Here is a 14397-nt window from a genome sequence, read left to right as displayed (position 1 = left end):
TTTTAAAATAAATTCACAAACTAAGCCCATTTTAAAAATTATAATAAAATTTTTAAAAATGAATTTGGTTGATCACTCTATTTCCTTTGGCATTTCCAGGTTCCCCAGGTCCTGGGAAGCAGTGACTGATCTTTCCAACACTTCCGCCTGGTAGATGAGAGCCTTGGAGAGAGAAGTGTGGAGTTATTGTACCTTGTCTGTTATGGTGGTGGTTGTTTTATTTTTGTTTTTCTCTACTTTGCCAATGTGTGAGATACATTATCTGGAGCTTGAGGGTGGGCTCCTCAGGGCCAGGTAATGAACCTGAACCTGAACCGAGAGGCATAGGCTGGCAGCCCCGGTCTCACTGGCGTGGGATTCCTAGAATTTCCTGAAAACTCAGGAATCCAGCAACTGTGGCCCAGGCCCTTTAGGGCAGCCGTCTGTTGGCAGCCATGTGCTCTGTGATTCTCTGCTCTCGGTCCTGCCTGCTTGGTCCAACAGCGGTTACCTCCCCGGCTCTGGAAGCATTTGAATCTGTCTATGGTCACAGCAAGAATCTGACACCCAAGGAATGCCAGGTGGAGCAAACCAACCGCTCCTGTTGCCCTGAACTTTCTCAAGCTTCTGCAGGCACTAGGCATGCTCAGGGAGAAGATGGGACCCTATGGCAGTGCCTGTATTGACCACAAAGCCCTGCTGGTGAGGGCCTCCTTCATTCCTCACTCGTTTCTCTAGTTACTGGGTTTTGATATTTTTTCTAATATTTTCCCCTTATTGGTTTTATAAAACCAGATTTGACTTTCTAAATGCATTGGAGAATAAATACTGAAAAAAAATTAAGGTCCTACTATTCCCACATTTTGTAAGGGTTGACTTGGAAAAGAATTAAAGCAAGAGAACACAGGCATTGCCCTACTCAGTGTGTCCCACTGCATGGGTTAAGATCCAGTTCTTATTCCTTCTTGGAGACCTGAGTCTCCAGCCACCCCGACCACTGTGAGGTGGACTCTTGCCATCTGAAGCAGCAGACACCGAGCTTAACCCTGCAGAGTGTATGGCTGGGGAAGATGGAGTGAGATATGCAGAAGGCACTAATTAGCACCTTCATTGGCTTAGAAAGCATTTTTTATTTTGGTTTTCCTAAGCATTTCTGACTGATTCATGGAAGACATTTGGTTCTTTGGAATATCGTCCAATAGACTAATCAAATTACATTTTCACAGGGCTCTAAAATAATAGCAATCTGCAGCTTTCTGCACACTTAACTCCTGCCTGACCAAGACACTTAGAAGAGGCAGTCAGCAGGGTTTGTCTCATTTAATCAATTATTAATCTATATCGTTACAAAAAAAAAAAAAAAAGACTCTTCATTCTCCCTGACACTCATGCTCAAAACCTTAAATCTGGTTGTAATGATTGGGCTCTTCTTCACCCCCATCTCTGTTTATTTTGCTGGTGATGTTAACCCACCCTCTCTACTCCATTGCTGATACCCACCCCAAGTTGAGGTCACAGTAGCTTCAGCCCGAGGTGTGTACCTTTCTCCCATTGCCAGGATACACACTGGAATCTGCTGCTGCCCTTCTCAGAAACCACTCATAACTCACTGCAATAGAGATGGCCAATGTGTACCAGGCCTGCTGCAATTCCCCGGTGCTGCACCTATGGCATCTGGCACTTGTGACTCAGGACCAAAGGTAGGGCTTAAAAAATGGCTGAACACAGCCTGTCCTTTGATTGGAACCTGAGATGACACTTCTTTGCCACCCCTCTCCTAAGACATCAAATGGGATCCCCTCTTCCTGGATACTAAGGCATTTGTACCCTGATAATACCCTATTTAACAGGAACATTTCTGCCTTTGCTTCCAAGCTTGAAAACAGTTCCTAGTCTGACCACCTTCTGTGTGCATTCCTATACCTACTTAACTTTCTTCTCATTCTATGACTGCCAGAGCTCCCTTTGCTTCCACCAACTGACATTGTCTTGTTTTGCCTCTTTTTTTTTTCTTCCCAAAACTGCATCTCTCTTTGATTGACTAGCATACGTCTCACCTCTCCTTTGAAGATTTCTCAATCTGACTACATCATCTTCATCATGGGCCAGTTGTACTAAGATCCTTTGGTTGATTAGCTTTGGAGAAGTCAGGCATGTTACAGGGGATTTCTGCCTCAGGGGCACCTACAATTTTGTGAGTGAGGCTGATCACAGCCCTAATAATTTGAGGCAGCACAGACCATGTGCCGTATGAATAGAACCCATAGTGGATGTGGGTGGTGTTTAGAAAACTGACCGAGTCTCTTAGTGCAGATGTCAGGAAAGGGCCTTGTCGAGAACATGGAACTTGACTCAGGATTCAAAAGAAGGGCAACGGGTGAACAGAACAGGAAAGATGTGAATACAAGAGGAATTAGATGACGAAAGAGCTAGCGATGGAATGAGAGCAGGTAGGATTAGAAGGTCTTTTAGAACATTGGTATCGGTTACATTCAGATTATGATGGTCCTGGAAAGTCAGAGTGACATTCTTGAGAGCAGGAACCATAGATTCTAAATCTTTGTTCCCACTGCCTGGCACAGCTCTTTGCTTTAAGCCACCAAGTTTGTGGTCATCGTTGTGGCTGCCCTAGGAACCAGTGCCCTCTCGGCATCCTACGAGGGTTGTGGGAGTTTTGACAGCCTTCTCCCTCCACAGTGGCTACTTCTCTGTCTCCTCTTCAGCTCCTTTTCTTTTCACCACAGGTTTCTCCCCGCCACACTGGGCATGACCTTCAGGTCCCCCGTTTCTGGGACTGTTCCACTTCCACACTCCCCAGGGCAGCTCCTGGCTTCCCTGAATTCAGTGTGTGTCCATCTTACCACGGCCAGTGCCTGCACACAGAGCGGCTAACAGAGTGCCGGGCCTCAAGCGTCCCCACCTGCCACTAACCAGCTGGAACCAGAAATCAATACACTTGGCCACCCTTTGCCCCAGATCCTTCACCTGTAAATCACAAATGAACACCAGCCGGGCGACCGCACAGGTCACTGAGTTGAAAATGTGATAGATGAGAAGGGGCCTTGTTAATGTGAAGGCTCAATTAAACCTGCAGGGAGCGAGTCCATTATTATTAGAAACCTCGCTGAAGATGAAGGAACTGGCAAATTGAAACTGCATTTCTGTTCTCACAGCTTTTCCACTATCCCTCCTCTCCTCCAGGTCTCCCCTCATGTCTGAACCCCTTTAGGTCACTGCTTGATTCAGAGGAGCAAGGGCCATGACATGTGCTTAATTTTGAGGAAGTGAAGTGTTTAATACAGTGATTGACAATCCCAGAACCGGTGCCAGGCAGCCCGCCATGACCTGGGAAGATGAAATGTCAGGGGATGTGACATGCTGGCTGTATTTCTACGTTCTTGCCTTTCCTTAAGTCTGATCTATGATGAACAGAGGTACTTAATTTCAATTTATTGGCAAACATCTCCAGAGATTTTTGCATCATGGAATTTTATATTAAAACAAACAAACAAACAAACAAACAAACAAACCCAGTCTCCCTGGCTGGGTAGCTCAGTTGGTTAAAGCATCGTCCCAATAAGCCAAGGTTGTGAGTTGGACCCCGGTCAGGTAACATACAAGAAGCAACCAATGAATGCAGAAATAAGTGGAACAACAAATTGATATTGTGCTCTCTCCTTCACTCCATCTCCCTCTCTCTTTAAAAAAAAAATCAGTAAAAAAAAAATATAAGCTTGGCAAAGAAGAAAATTTCAATGAATTTACCTAGTTTTTCAAGTAAAAAAAACACACCCAAATTGAAACTACTTTGTAACCAATCATCATCTTAAGTTAAGAGGCAGTGAAAAAAGTGAACTAATTAAAACCAGCCAAGTAAGGAACAATTTGACTAAAAATTGTTTCATCTAATCATTAAACTCCTATTTTCACATACATTATTTATGGTATTTCTAATGTGTATACAGTCAGTATTGCATTTCATTTATAATTGCCAGTGCTTATTGTTTTACTTTTCCACTGAGTGGAACTTAAAGTGTTAGTGCATTTTACGATCAAGGAGTCTTTGATTCTGTGAAATACAGTATTTCATTTAATGAATATGGAAACTGTGAGACTTGTAATTAATTTTTTTCTTTTTATAATGCTCATATCAAATTTCTGCGTAACAAGCGTGCACCACGTTCTGTCTCAGAAATACAAGCCTGTATTATTTGCTAGAGACTCCAGTCATTGTTCTTTTTGAGAACAAATGCATAGTTTTGAGACCAAAGAAAAGAAAGAAACTAGATTTGGAAAGAAAACAACAATATACTGTGAGGAGAAAAAAAACAATTTCATTTCCATAATTACATTCTTGCAAAACGTCTTCATAGAACCCGGTGAATTTTTGGCTAGAACTTGAGCTAATGTTATGGCAAGAGTCCTGGTTTCCAGCCCTCACCTGCCTTCCTGAGCCTCAGTCCCGAATATCAAACAAAGCAACTACACAGGATGGTTGTTGAGATGGGTTCCATTTCTAGGAACCTCTAGTGATTGTCATTTTAAGAAGAGTGATTTGCACTGCACAGACATGTCAATACAGATCCTACCGGGATTCACAAACCATGACTGCTGCTCAGGTCTCCTGTTACCTGTGTGGTCGGTGACTTGCTGAAAGTTTTCATCTACAGAGACACTGAAAGAAACAAAAGTATTGTGAATCAAACAGTGTGTGTCAACAAGTTAGACAAATTGCTCTGTGATTAAATAGATGAGAGCAAAATGCAGAGCTAGGCTTTATTACTAGAGGACTTTCGGAAACCTATGAGAATCCAGGGGCTGAAAGAGCATCCTGTTTTGTACCTTTAAACTGACACATAACTTGTGCAATAATAGTGTAACCTATCAAGCACACAGATAAAATGAAAATCCCTATAGGTCACCCCCCCTCCTCCCCGCAGTGTTACTCGTTGTTTTCATGGATCTTTGCAAGAGAAATGTACAAGGTCACAAACAGACACTTACAAGAACCCGGAGTCCAGCCACCGCTGAATACTTTCTTGTTTGGAACCATCTACAAATGAGAAAGAAATGAGAAAGAAACAGTCAGAGCCCAGCCAGTTAAAAAGACTCGATTTTATCATTCAGCCACCACCCAGTAGCTCCATTCCCTACATATTTAGGTCCATGTTTCTATAAGCATTTTCATGTTTTCTGTAATCATCCTTTCCTGGAAATGAAGTATGAACTTGCCAAAAGACTGTAACTTAAAACAAAACAAAACAAACAAACAAACAAAAAAACCCCAAAACATAAAAGGGGAGGAAAAGAAACCACCATGAGCAAGAGATATTAGAATCATGTTGTAATTACCTGGCATGAATGCAAAAGGTGAACAAGACAGGAGACTTTTGTCTTTCTCCTGTTGGATGGAAATCACCCGGGAGCCCCTCGGATTGAATCAGGACATTTACCTAAGGCAGCTAGCCAGGGATGTTTATTTGCAAGGCGCTCTCTGCCAGGTTAGAAACCAAATTTGCATTCATTCCAGGGACAAATCGCACTACACTCCCAGGATTGCCAAAGGCACCCTGCGTTAAAAGGGCACCAGCCTTTTAAGGTGGATCTTTATCCCACAACAAAGGGTCAGCAGGCAGAAAGGAGACGATGCAAAGGCAGCGTTTCCTATTGCGGGCTACAGGCTACTCTGAGCTGACTTTCTTGGACTTGAAACCATCAGTGAGGTAGCTGGATTCCTCCCTCACAAGGTGTCTGGTGAACCAAAAGGCCAGTGGGACAGGGAGCTGTTTATTCAGTTGAGTTACTGTGAAGGGATGGAATGAACGGGGTAGTGAACAAAGAAAAAACAGCCTGGCCGGCATGGCTCAGTGGTTGAGCATCGACCTATGAAGTAGGAGGTCACGGTTGGATTCCCAGTCAGGGCACATGCTGGCTCGATCCCCAGGTGCGAGGTGTGTGTGTGTGTGTGTGTGTGTGTGTGTGTGTGTGCAGGAGGCAGCCAATCAATGATTCTCACCATTGATGTTTCTATCTTTCTGTCCCTCTCCCTTCTTCTCTGAAATCAATAAGAATATTTAAACAAGAAAAACCATCAGTTACATTATAGTGGAGGCAGAAGTGTTTCCTTCATTATTACCCTTTAAGCTGTTAAATGATTATTGATGTCTCATGTAAAGGCCAGCAAATAAAAGCCTTTGGTTAAAATAAAGCCTCATGACTCTGACACAGACTCCACACAGCTCTGGCGTCCTGGGGGGTTTATTGTGGGTACATTGGAGTGGGAAGGAAGCCGAGTTCATTCTTTAGTTGGACTGTTTCCATTAAGGTCTTTGAGTGTCTGTAGGGGACATCAGAAGTGCCCATTTCATAGAAGTTTCTGGAATCATGCCAGGGATGCTAGTATCTTCAAAGCTTAGTCCTTACTCTGAAATTATTTGCCCCAAAGCCCCTCATCCCTCACCACTCACAGAAGAGCGGGCCATTTCAGATACCCTGAGGGTCAATCCGTACCTAGCGAGAGTGTGGGGAGACTCTGGCCTTCCTGCTCAGAGCCCGGAGGCGGCTGCTCTTCCAGGGTAGCCCAGGCCCTCTTGGTGGACCGCAGGATGCCTCTCCGGCTCCTCTCCTGGCCTCCTCTAGGGCTGTCAGATCCATGTGACTTCTCCACCATCATCATTCGGCACACTGATTTCAAAAAAACACACACCAGACACAATAGGTCAGCTTTCGGGCTTGGCTCAAAGAGAGGGCAAGGTTAAGATCCTTACAGTTCAATGAGATCCAGGTCACGATCTTTGGTAGCTTGTCTCCCCGCTGCCCCCCTACAAGCCAAGTTCTCTGTTATAATGCAGAGAAATGGTCCCCTCTTAGCGTAGAGGCAGCTGGAGACCAGGGACTAATGGGGCCTCATCCATCAACAGGCCACATCCACATCCTGGTGGATTCAAGCTGGCTGTCAGGGTCGTGGTCAGTGAGCAAAGAAGTTGGGGAAGTGGCTACACCCAGCCACGGAGGAAGCTTGAAAGCACCGATTAGCATAATAGGTAGTCTTCAAATCCATCCAATTGTTATATCTTTAAAGAAATATCTTTAAAGCCCTAGTTGGTTTGGCTCAGTGGATAGAACATTGGCCTGTGGACCCAAGGGTCCCAGGTTCAATTCTGGTCAAGGGCACCTAAATTGGTTTCTGGCTCCTCCCTGGCTTGTGCCCTGGCAACCAATTGACGTGTTTCTCTCACATTGATATTTCTATCTTTCCCTCTCTCTAAAAATCAGTGGGAAAATATCCTCAAGTAATGCCGAAACCGGTTTGGCTCAATGGATACAGTGTTGGCTTGTGGACTGTAAGGTCCTGGGTTCGATTTCGGTCAAGGGCATGTACCTTGGTTGCGGGCACATCCCCAATAGGGGGTGTGCAAGAGGCAGCTGATCGATGTTCCTCTCTCATCGAAGTTTCTAACTCTCTGTCCCTCTCTCTTCCTCTCTGTAAAAAATCAATAAAATATATATTAAAAAAATATCCTCAAGTAAGGATTAACAAAAAAAGAACTGAAATATATATATTTTTTAAAATGAAGACTTTGGCAACAGATCAGCCTGGACACTTGTTGTATGGCCTTGTATAAATAATATAATCTCTTTTCATTCCCTTAATTTTTAATGTCGGATAAATGGTACTGAATTTTAACAACTGTTAACCTCAGTGCAGTGTTTATGTGCTAGATTCCATGCTGAGTTCTATGTCTATGTTATTTAATCTAATTGTCAATGAAGGAGTTTGTCACAATTTTATAGTAAATTGAAGAACAGAGAGGTTAAGTTGCAAATCCAAAGCCACATAGGTACCAGGATTTAAATTTAGGCCTTGAACTCCAAGCACATTCCCATGGCTCTGAAGCTGTACTATCTACTCTAAAGGGGACAAATTGTTTGAGACAATTCGTACTGGTAAATATATTATGCACATGGCACAAGAAAGGTAGGCTGCCCCAATTACTTAATTTGACATTTATGAGGCTCTAAGAGCAAGAGAAGGAGACAGAGCAACTGTGGAAATTGTTTGAACTCCTGAGACTCGGCATGTTGAGAACAATGCTTCCCTCTAACTCACTGATATGTCTATAGTATATACATGGCTGAATTCTCAGCACATAGTAGGTGCTAAATAAATATGTATAAAATCAAATAGCAAATCTAGGATTCAAAACCACTGTTTTTGATTAAATTCTTGCATGTCATCTACTTGAATTTGCATCCTTGCATGTCATCTACTTGAATTTGCATTAGATTATTCTTTAAGCTTAGAGAAATGACCAAATAGTCAAATACTCACTTTAGCAGCATGTCTTGCATCCCTAAACTTAGTCTTAATTCCTGATCACATGACTTAGTCTTAATTCCTGATCACACCATTTCTAATCAACGTTTCAACAAGGCACATCATTCAGGTTTAATGTAAGCATCTGAATATTCTAATATAGTTGAGCATTCTAGGTGCAACTGGTGGTAAAAGTCTCCTAATATGCTTCATCTACTAAAGTTCTATCATTCCTTGGTAGTATAAATATACAGTTATTGTTGCAGTAATAATAAATTACTGCAAAAATTAATGACAATTGTGATGACTATTCATTTTGTGTAAAAAAAAGCAATTATAGGAAATTTCAATTAGTTAAAAATTTGGGCAACAGGTGGACAGTTAATATGTATATTAACAGGAAGCATTTTAGCCATCAGAAAGTTAACTAGGAATATACTCTGGGGGAAGATAAGTGCTTATAAAAATTTCAATGATGATACAGGTCAGAAACAACACAGATTAGATTATACTTCTAACCTTTGTAGAATTGGTTGGTACTCTAGAATTCATAACAGGAGACAAAAACAGCCTTTAGAAACTGCGTTAATTTTCAGTTACTTAATTTTGCATAAGCTTCGGGTCTTGGGAGGAGAGACAGTTCTCTTTGGCAATGTTGTGCCTCTTGTGCATGTGAATGATAATCAGAACATCAACTCCAGCAGTGCAAATGTCACCAGGAGGAAACACTCCAAAATCACGCTAAACAACATTCACAAAACATCAGATTCAATAGAGGATCGGGGTTTGAATAAAGGTATAATGCAGCATGGGAAAATAAACCCCAGAATAATCTTGCTCATTCACTAACCTGGGCTGAAAGTCAGTTCCTATGTAGCACGAGAGATTTGCTCTGTAGTGGGAGCAGGAGATGCCTAGCAGCCAACAGTACTAGAATCGCTGCTTCCGGACTATCATGTCAAATTTTAACCTGGCCACCAGTTTTTTCAAATATAATAACCACCAAAGGTTTAGATACAAGTGCAATATTGGTGGGTCTCCAGACTTCCGTTCCACAGTAGCGGATTTGTTCTCAGCAACTGGGCTTGCATGGCCATGAGGGTAGCTCCCTGCCAGCTCAGTTGGTCTTGGCTTTTAACAGGAAAGGCCTGCGGGAAAAGCAACAATTCCTATAAGAGGCAAAGGTCAGGAGCCAGTTTGTAAAAAAAACTTTTGGTTGCCTCTGACTCAGTGGGTGCCTTCCCACTTAGTGAACAGTGTGCTTCTGGAAACGGAGTCTCCGATGCTTGAATGCCCTTCATCTGGCTTCCCTGGCATGACCCCCAGAGCAGCCCTTTGGGAAGGGACACAGAGCAGGTGGCATCTCTGAACTGCCCACGGACTGGCAGGGTGGACGTTATGGCACGTGGCCTCTGGTGATCCCACCGGTTAACCACTCTGTCCTCAGGACATTTGGAACCAAACACGAATCCTCATCCTGGACCCTGGACCCTGTGCAGCCTCTTCTCTCCAGATTATTTCTATCCTGATCACTACGTCATTAATCCTTATGGGTACAAAGAACTCCCATTAATTGGGGAAATTTCTTATCATATTTTATAGAATAAGAGAATGCAAAACTATATATGCATTAATAACTTAATTTTGTAAAAACAACAAAACCAACAATCAATGTATTGAAAAGACAAAAAAGCAATGTATTTTTATTGATTTCAGAGGAGGGGGAAGAGAGAGAGAGATAGAGAGAGAGAGAGAGAGAAGGATGATGATGATGATGATGATCAATGATGAGAGATGGGATAAAGCCTGAAACCCTGGCATGTACCCTTGACTGGAATAAAACCTGGGACCCTGCAGTCTGGAGGCTGAAGCTCTATCCACTGAGCCAAACCAGCTAGGACCAAAAAACAAAAACAAAAACAAAATAAAAAAAACAATGCATTAAAATGTTATCAAAATTTTGAAATTTTAAAAAGAATCAGAATGAGAAAAATGGCTTTGCTACATTAATTTTACATTGCGTGTGTTTCACTTGCATGAACTGAACCAACCAACCACACTCCTTTTCACTGTGGTGCTTTAATACCTAAAGCAGCGACGATGATTCCATTCCTGTCCTCTGGAGCTAAAGGTTTGCACCTCTATGCAAACAAGCTGCCAATGAGGTTGTTCATACCTGAGGGTAAGGGCTGTGCTTTCTTTATCTCTGTGCCCCCAGAGATCCCAGCACAGTTCTTTGCCCACGGTGAAGAATCTGTAACTATTAGTTGATTGCGTGATTATTTGGGAGAGAAACATCCAGTTGTCATAGTGAGTATTCTTGGTTTTTATGTGGTTAAAAGAACAAGTGCTTTCAGGTCAAATAATTCCAGATTTTAATCTCAGCTCTGCTGCTTCCTCGATATCTCCTTGGGGAAATCTTTAAACATCTCTGATCATCTACTTCTTCATGTCTGTAATGAGTATGAAATAACCATTCCATAGGGTTTTGGAGAAATTTTATAAAAAATGTCTACAAAAGAATCAATGCCCATATTGGTCAAGTTTTATTTCCCCCTTTCCCTCTCTTCTCTATGTTGCCTCCTGTTATCGCAATGCCAAGAACTGTCAAGTAAAGGATAACCAGTTAATGCAATAGTTTTTCTCATAGGAGATACATTTGACACTCTTAGTGTGTGGATAACCTGGGTATTTTGAGACTACTTAGTGTAGATAATTGAGTTCATATATTTGGAGAATAAAATATTTCTGCAACCATGAGAACACAGATTTCCCTGAGACGATTAGAAGCTCATATCAAAGTCTGGAAATTCCATCGACTATGAATTAAATTTCAAGGTGACAATGATAGGCTGAAGCTCTAGCCTGGCCACCACCTCTGAAGGACTCCTTGGTCCAGAAGAAAAAAGCATAATGGAAGAACATCCCCAAAGCATTCTGGTCCACAAGGATCTCAGCATCTTTATGTCCCCACCACAGATCCTCAATACCCCAGCCTATGCTCAAGCCTTCATAAGATCTCAAATGGTGTCCAGCTTGCCTCCCCTCCACCCTCCATATACAATGACTTCCCCAGGAGCAGGGCATAACAGAAGTCTTCCCAGAGCCATGTGCTCTAGGAAGATCTTCCCCCTTCCCCAGCTGTAATACCACTCATAGAAGTTTAAAAAGGAAGCTTCCAGAACCCCTCATGCTCTTGAAAAGATTACTACTATGAGCCATTCATCTCCCTCTATACATTAACTAAGCAACCAGTCCTAAGAGAGCTGGTTCACACTTCTTACCTCTGGTATAGAGCTTCAGAACAGGGTCCCTGAGCCCCTTCTGAAGCTATTTGCCATCTCTATAGACATCTTTATCTTATACATGCCACACTAAATTCTTTATTCTTTTCTTGACTTTTATTTGAACCCCCTCCCCCACATACATGTTCTATGCCAGTGTTTCTCATCTCAATAAGTGATACCACTCTTTAGGCCAAGAAATAATAAGTCTTCCTTAATTCCTCCAATCCTTTCACGTCAAGCCATTTAAAGAAAAAGAAAGAAAGAAAGAAAAAAAAGAAAAGAAAAGAAAAGAAAAGAAAAGAAAAGAAAAGAAAAAAAGAGGTGCAGGGCCCTTAATAATAATACTATATCTCAGACGAACCACTTCTATGGCCATCAATCTGATATACATCAGAACTCATCATGCTGCTTGGATCACTGCAAAAGACTCTGATTTACAGCATCATTCACACCTCCTGAGTCTCTTTATAACAAACGCAAAATCAGTATGACAACGATCAACTATCAGTTCTTATCCTTTCATAATTTCCAGCAGCATTCAATGGAGTTGACTACTTTATCTTAATGTAAGTAATCTTTTCATTTGTTTTCTAATACCACACTCATCCAGATTTCCTCCTATCTCACTCAAAGCATTTTTCTGAAGCTCTTTTCCTGGTTTCTAACTTCTAAATTTTGAATGTTTTATAAGTCCTCAGCCCCTTCTTATCTTCTCTATTTACAGTCTCTCCTTATATTAGTATGGTTTTAATTTCTCCTCTGTAAATAAAGTATTATCAATTGTTTTGTAAATCTGTGTTTACACTTCTCTTTTTTTAAAATATATTTTTATTGATTTTTTACAGAGAGGAGGAGAGAGAGATAGAAAGTTAGAAACATCGGTGAGAGAGAATCATCCCCACTTGGGTTGTGCCTGCAACCAAGGTACATGCCCTTGACTGGAATTGAACCCGGGACCTTTCAGTCCACAGGCTCACACTCTATCCACTGAACCAAACCGGTTTTGGCTACACTTCTCTTTAACCACACTGAGATTTTATTCAGGACCGAGATCCTACCTCTCATATCATAATTGTATGGGAAAAGTACTCAACGGATGATTATTAAATGAATGCCAACAAGGAATCAGGAAATATCAAAGTAAGTCTATATATAAATAAAAGTCTAAGCAATCATTACAACCAGATGACCGGCCGGTAGCTATAATGTGCACTGACTACCAGGGGGTAGGTAGACACTCAATGCAGGAGCTATGCTCTTACGGTCAGTGCACTCCCACAGCTGGCCAACCTCATGTGGTTCCTCCCCCTGACCAGCCTGCCTTGATCAACCCTATCACTGGCCAGGCCAAGTACCCCTGCATGCATTTGTGCATGAATTCGTGCACCTGGCCTCTAGTCTGGTTATAAGATCATTAAAGATTTCATACATATATATACAAACATATATATTTCTACTTCTATTTTAAAGCAAGGTTTTCTGAGTAATCACTTGATGCCCACTTCTGCCATTTCAACCAAAACTATCTGAATAAATATCTTTTTTAAACTTCTCTTATGTGCCTTTTAAGTGCTAAAAAGATAAAGATCCTAATTCATTACCAGAGAAACAAAAAAAAAAGTTGATTTTCATTAATCAACAAAAAGCTAATTGGTTGCATGACACTGAGCATGAAGTTTTAAGTTGTCTTAGAATGTAGTGGTTTTTCCCCCCCACTGTATGAGAAAATTAATCAACTCCATAAGTTGATTATTTTATTTCTAGCCACCACATAGACTGCTTATATTTGACCAATGCTGTTGACAGCTCGCATTTAAAAAAAGATTTTAAAGCTATGTTCGTCAAAACTATAAAAGTGAGAAGAATACAACATTGTTCCTGTTACTCATGGCTTTGGAAGACCACTCAGTAACTCAAGCCACAAAGCCAAGCCAGGAATGCCCTTCTGCTCTTCCTCTCTATCCAAGTATCAAATCCCACAAATACTTGCAAAGATTTCCGAGTAATTCAGTGAAGTAGAGGCAGATCCTGGGGAAGAGAGTGTTCTGTCAACACTCTGCTGGGAGGAACAAGCAGTCTGTGATGACTTGCTCTGTGGGTGGCTTCCTCCCACCATGAAATATGTGAAGGGTGCTCACTCCTGCCATTTAGGAGCAAGCTGGATTAAAAGACAAGGCAGTTATGCCCAAGTTGGAACCCAAAGTCAGTTCTCTTGGACTTCGAGTTTTTATCTTTTGCTGGTGAAAATAAGCAAACAATGATTAATTCAAGAATCATCATATAGCTTCCTGGATACTTGAAATGCCTTCAAGGCTGGTAAGGTTGGATCAACTGATTTACTGACTGCTAGCCCTGTTCCAATCCCTTTCCAACTTTAAAGTGATTTTTCTTTCTCAATAAATCCCTCTTTTCTCTTCATTTCTACTCTTGTCTTCTCAACATTTGCCTTGCCTCATCCTAGAGGGAGAATGAAAGGATGTTTGTATCTATGATCTACTTCTGCCCCCACCCCCACCCCCGTTCCCATATCATTGCAATCCAGGCTCTTCATGCATACCATGTTCCCGATACACACAACTACTTGTTTTCAAATGCGCCTTCTTCGCTGATCCCATGGGTTGCAGATGCCCCTAGCAGCACTGCCCTTTTCATTACTGAACGCCATCTCATTGAGTTCAAAGAGAACTTATTCTATAGAACTTTTTCTTTTTACCGATCTCTACTCCCACCTTAGCCTCTTATGGCACTCACAGCAACCCCTTACTGTAGTACTCTTCACAATCAAGTGGTTTATTTATACTTCTGCCTTTTCCA

At 41.8% G+C, this 14397-nt stretch overlaps 1 protein-coding gene across 2 annotated transcripts in view; it reads right to left on the bottom strand.

The window, feature by feature from the left end:
- ITPRID1 (ITPR interacting domain containing 1) overlaps positions 1-14397 on the bottom strand; it is a 64418-nt gene that overhangs the window by 38252 nt on the left and 11769 nt on the right. For both annotated transcript variants that reach the window (XM_084896841.1, XM_084896842.1), the window contains exons 3-5: positions 6490-6663; positions 4984-5032; positions 4611-4654 (exon numbers count right to left, since the gene is read on the bottom strand). In XM_084896841.1, coding sequence (XP_084752967.1) covers positions 4611-4654; positions 4984-5032; positions 6490-6655 — 259 coding nt within the window. In that variant the 5' untranslated portion in view covers positions 6656-6663. The remainder of the gene's footprint in view (positions 1-4610; positions 4655-4983; positions 5033-6489; positions 6664-14397) is intronic.

Source organism: Pipistrellus hanaki, assembly GCF_964339955.1.
Source record: "Pipistrellus hanaki genome assembly, chromosome: 10".
NCBI classification, from domain to species: Eukaryota; Metazoa; Chordata; class Mammalia; order Chiroptera; family Vespertilionidae; genus Pipistrellus; species Pipistrellus hanaki.
This window is presented reverse-complemented; position numbering and strand designations above follow the sequence as displayed.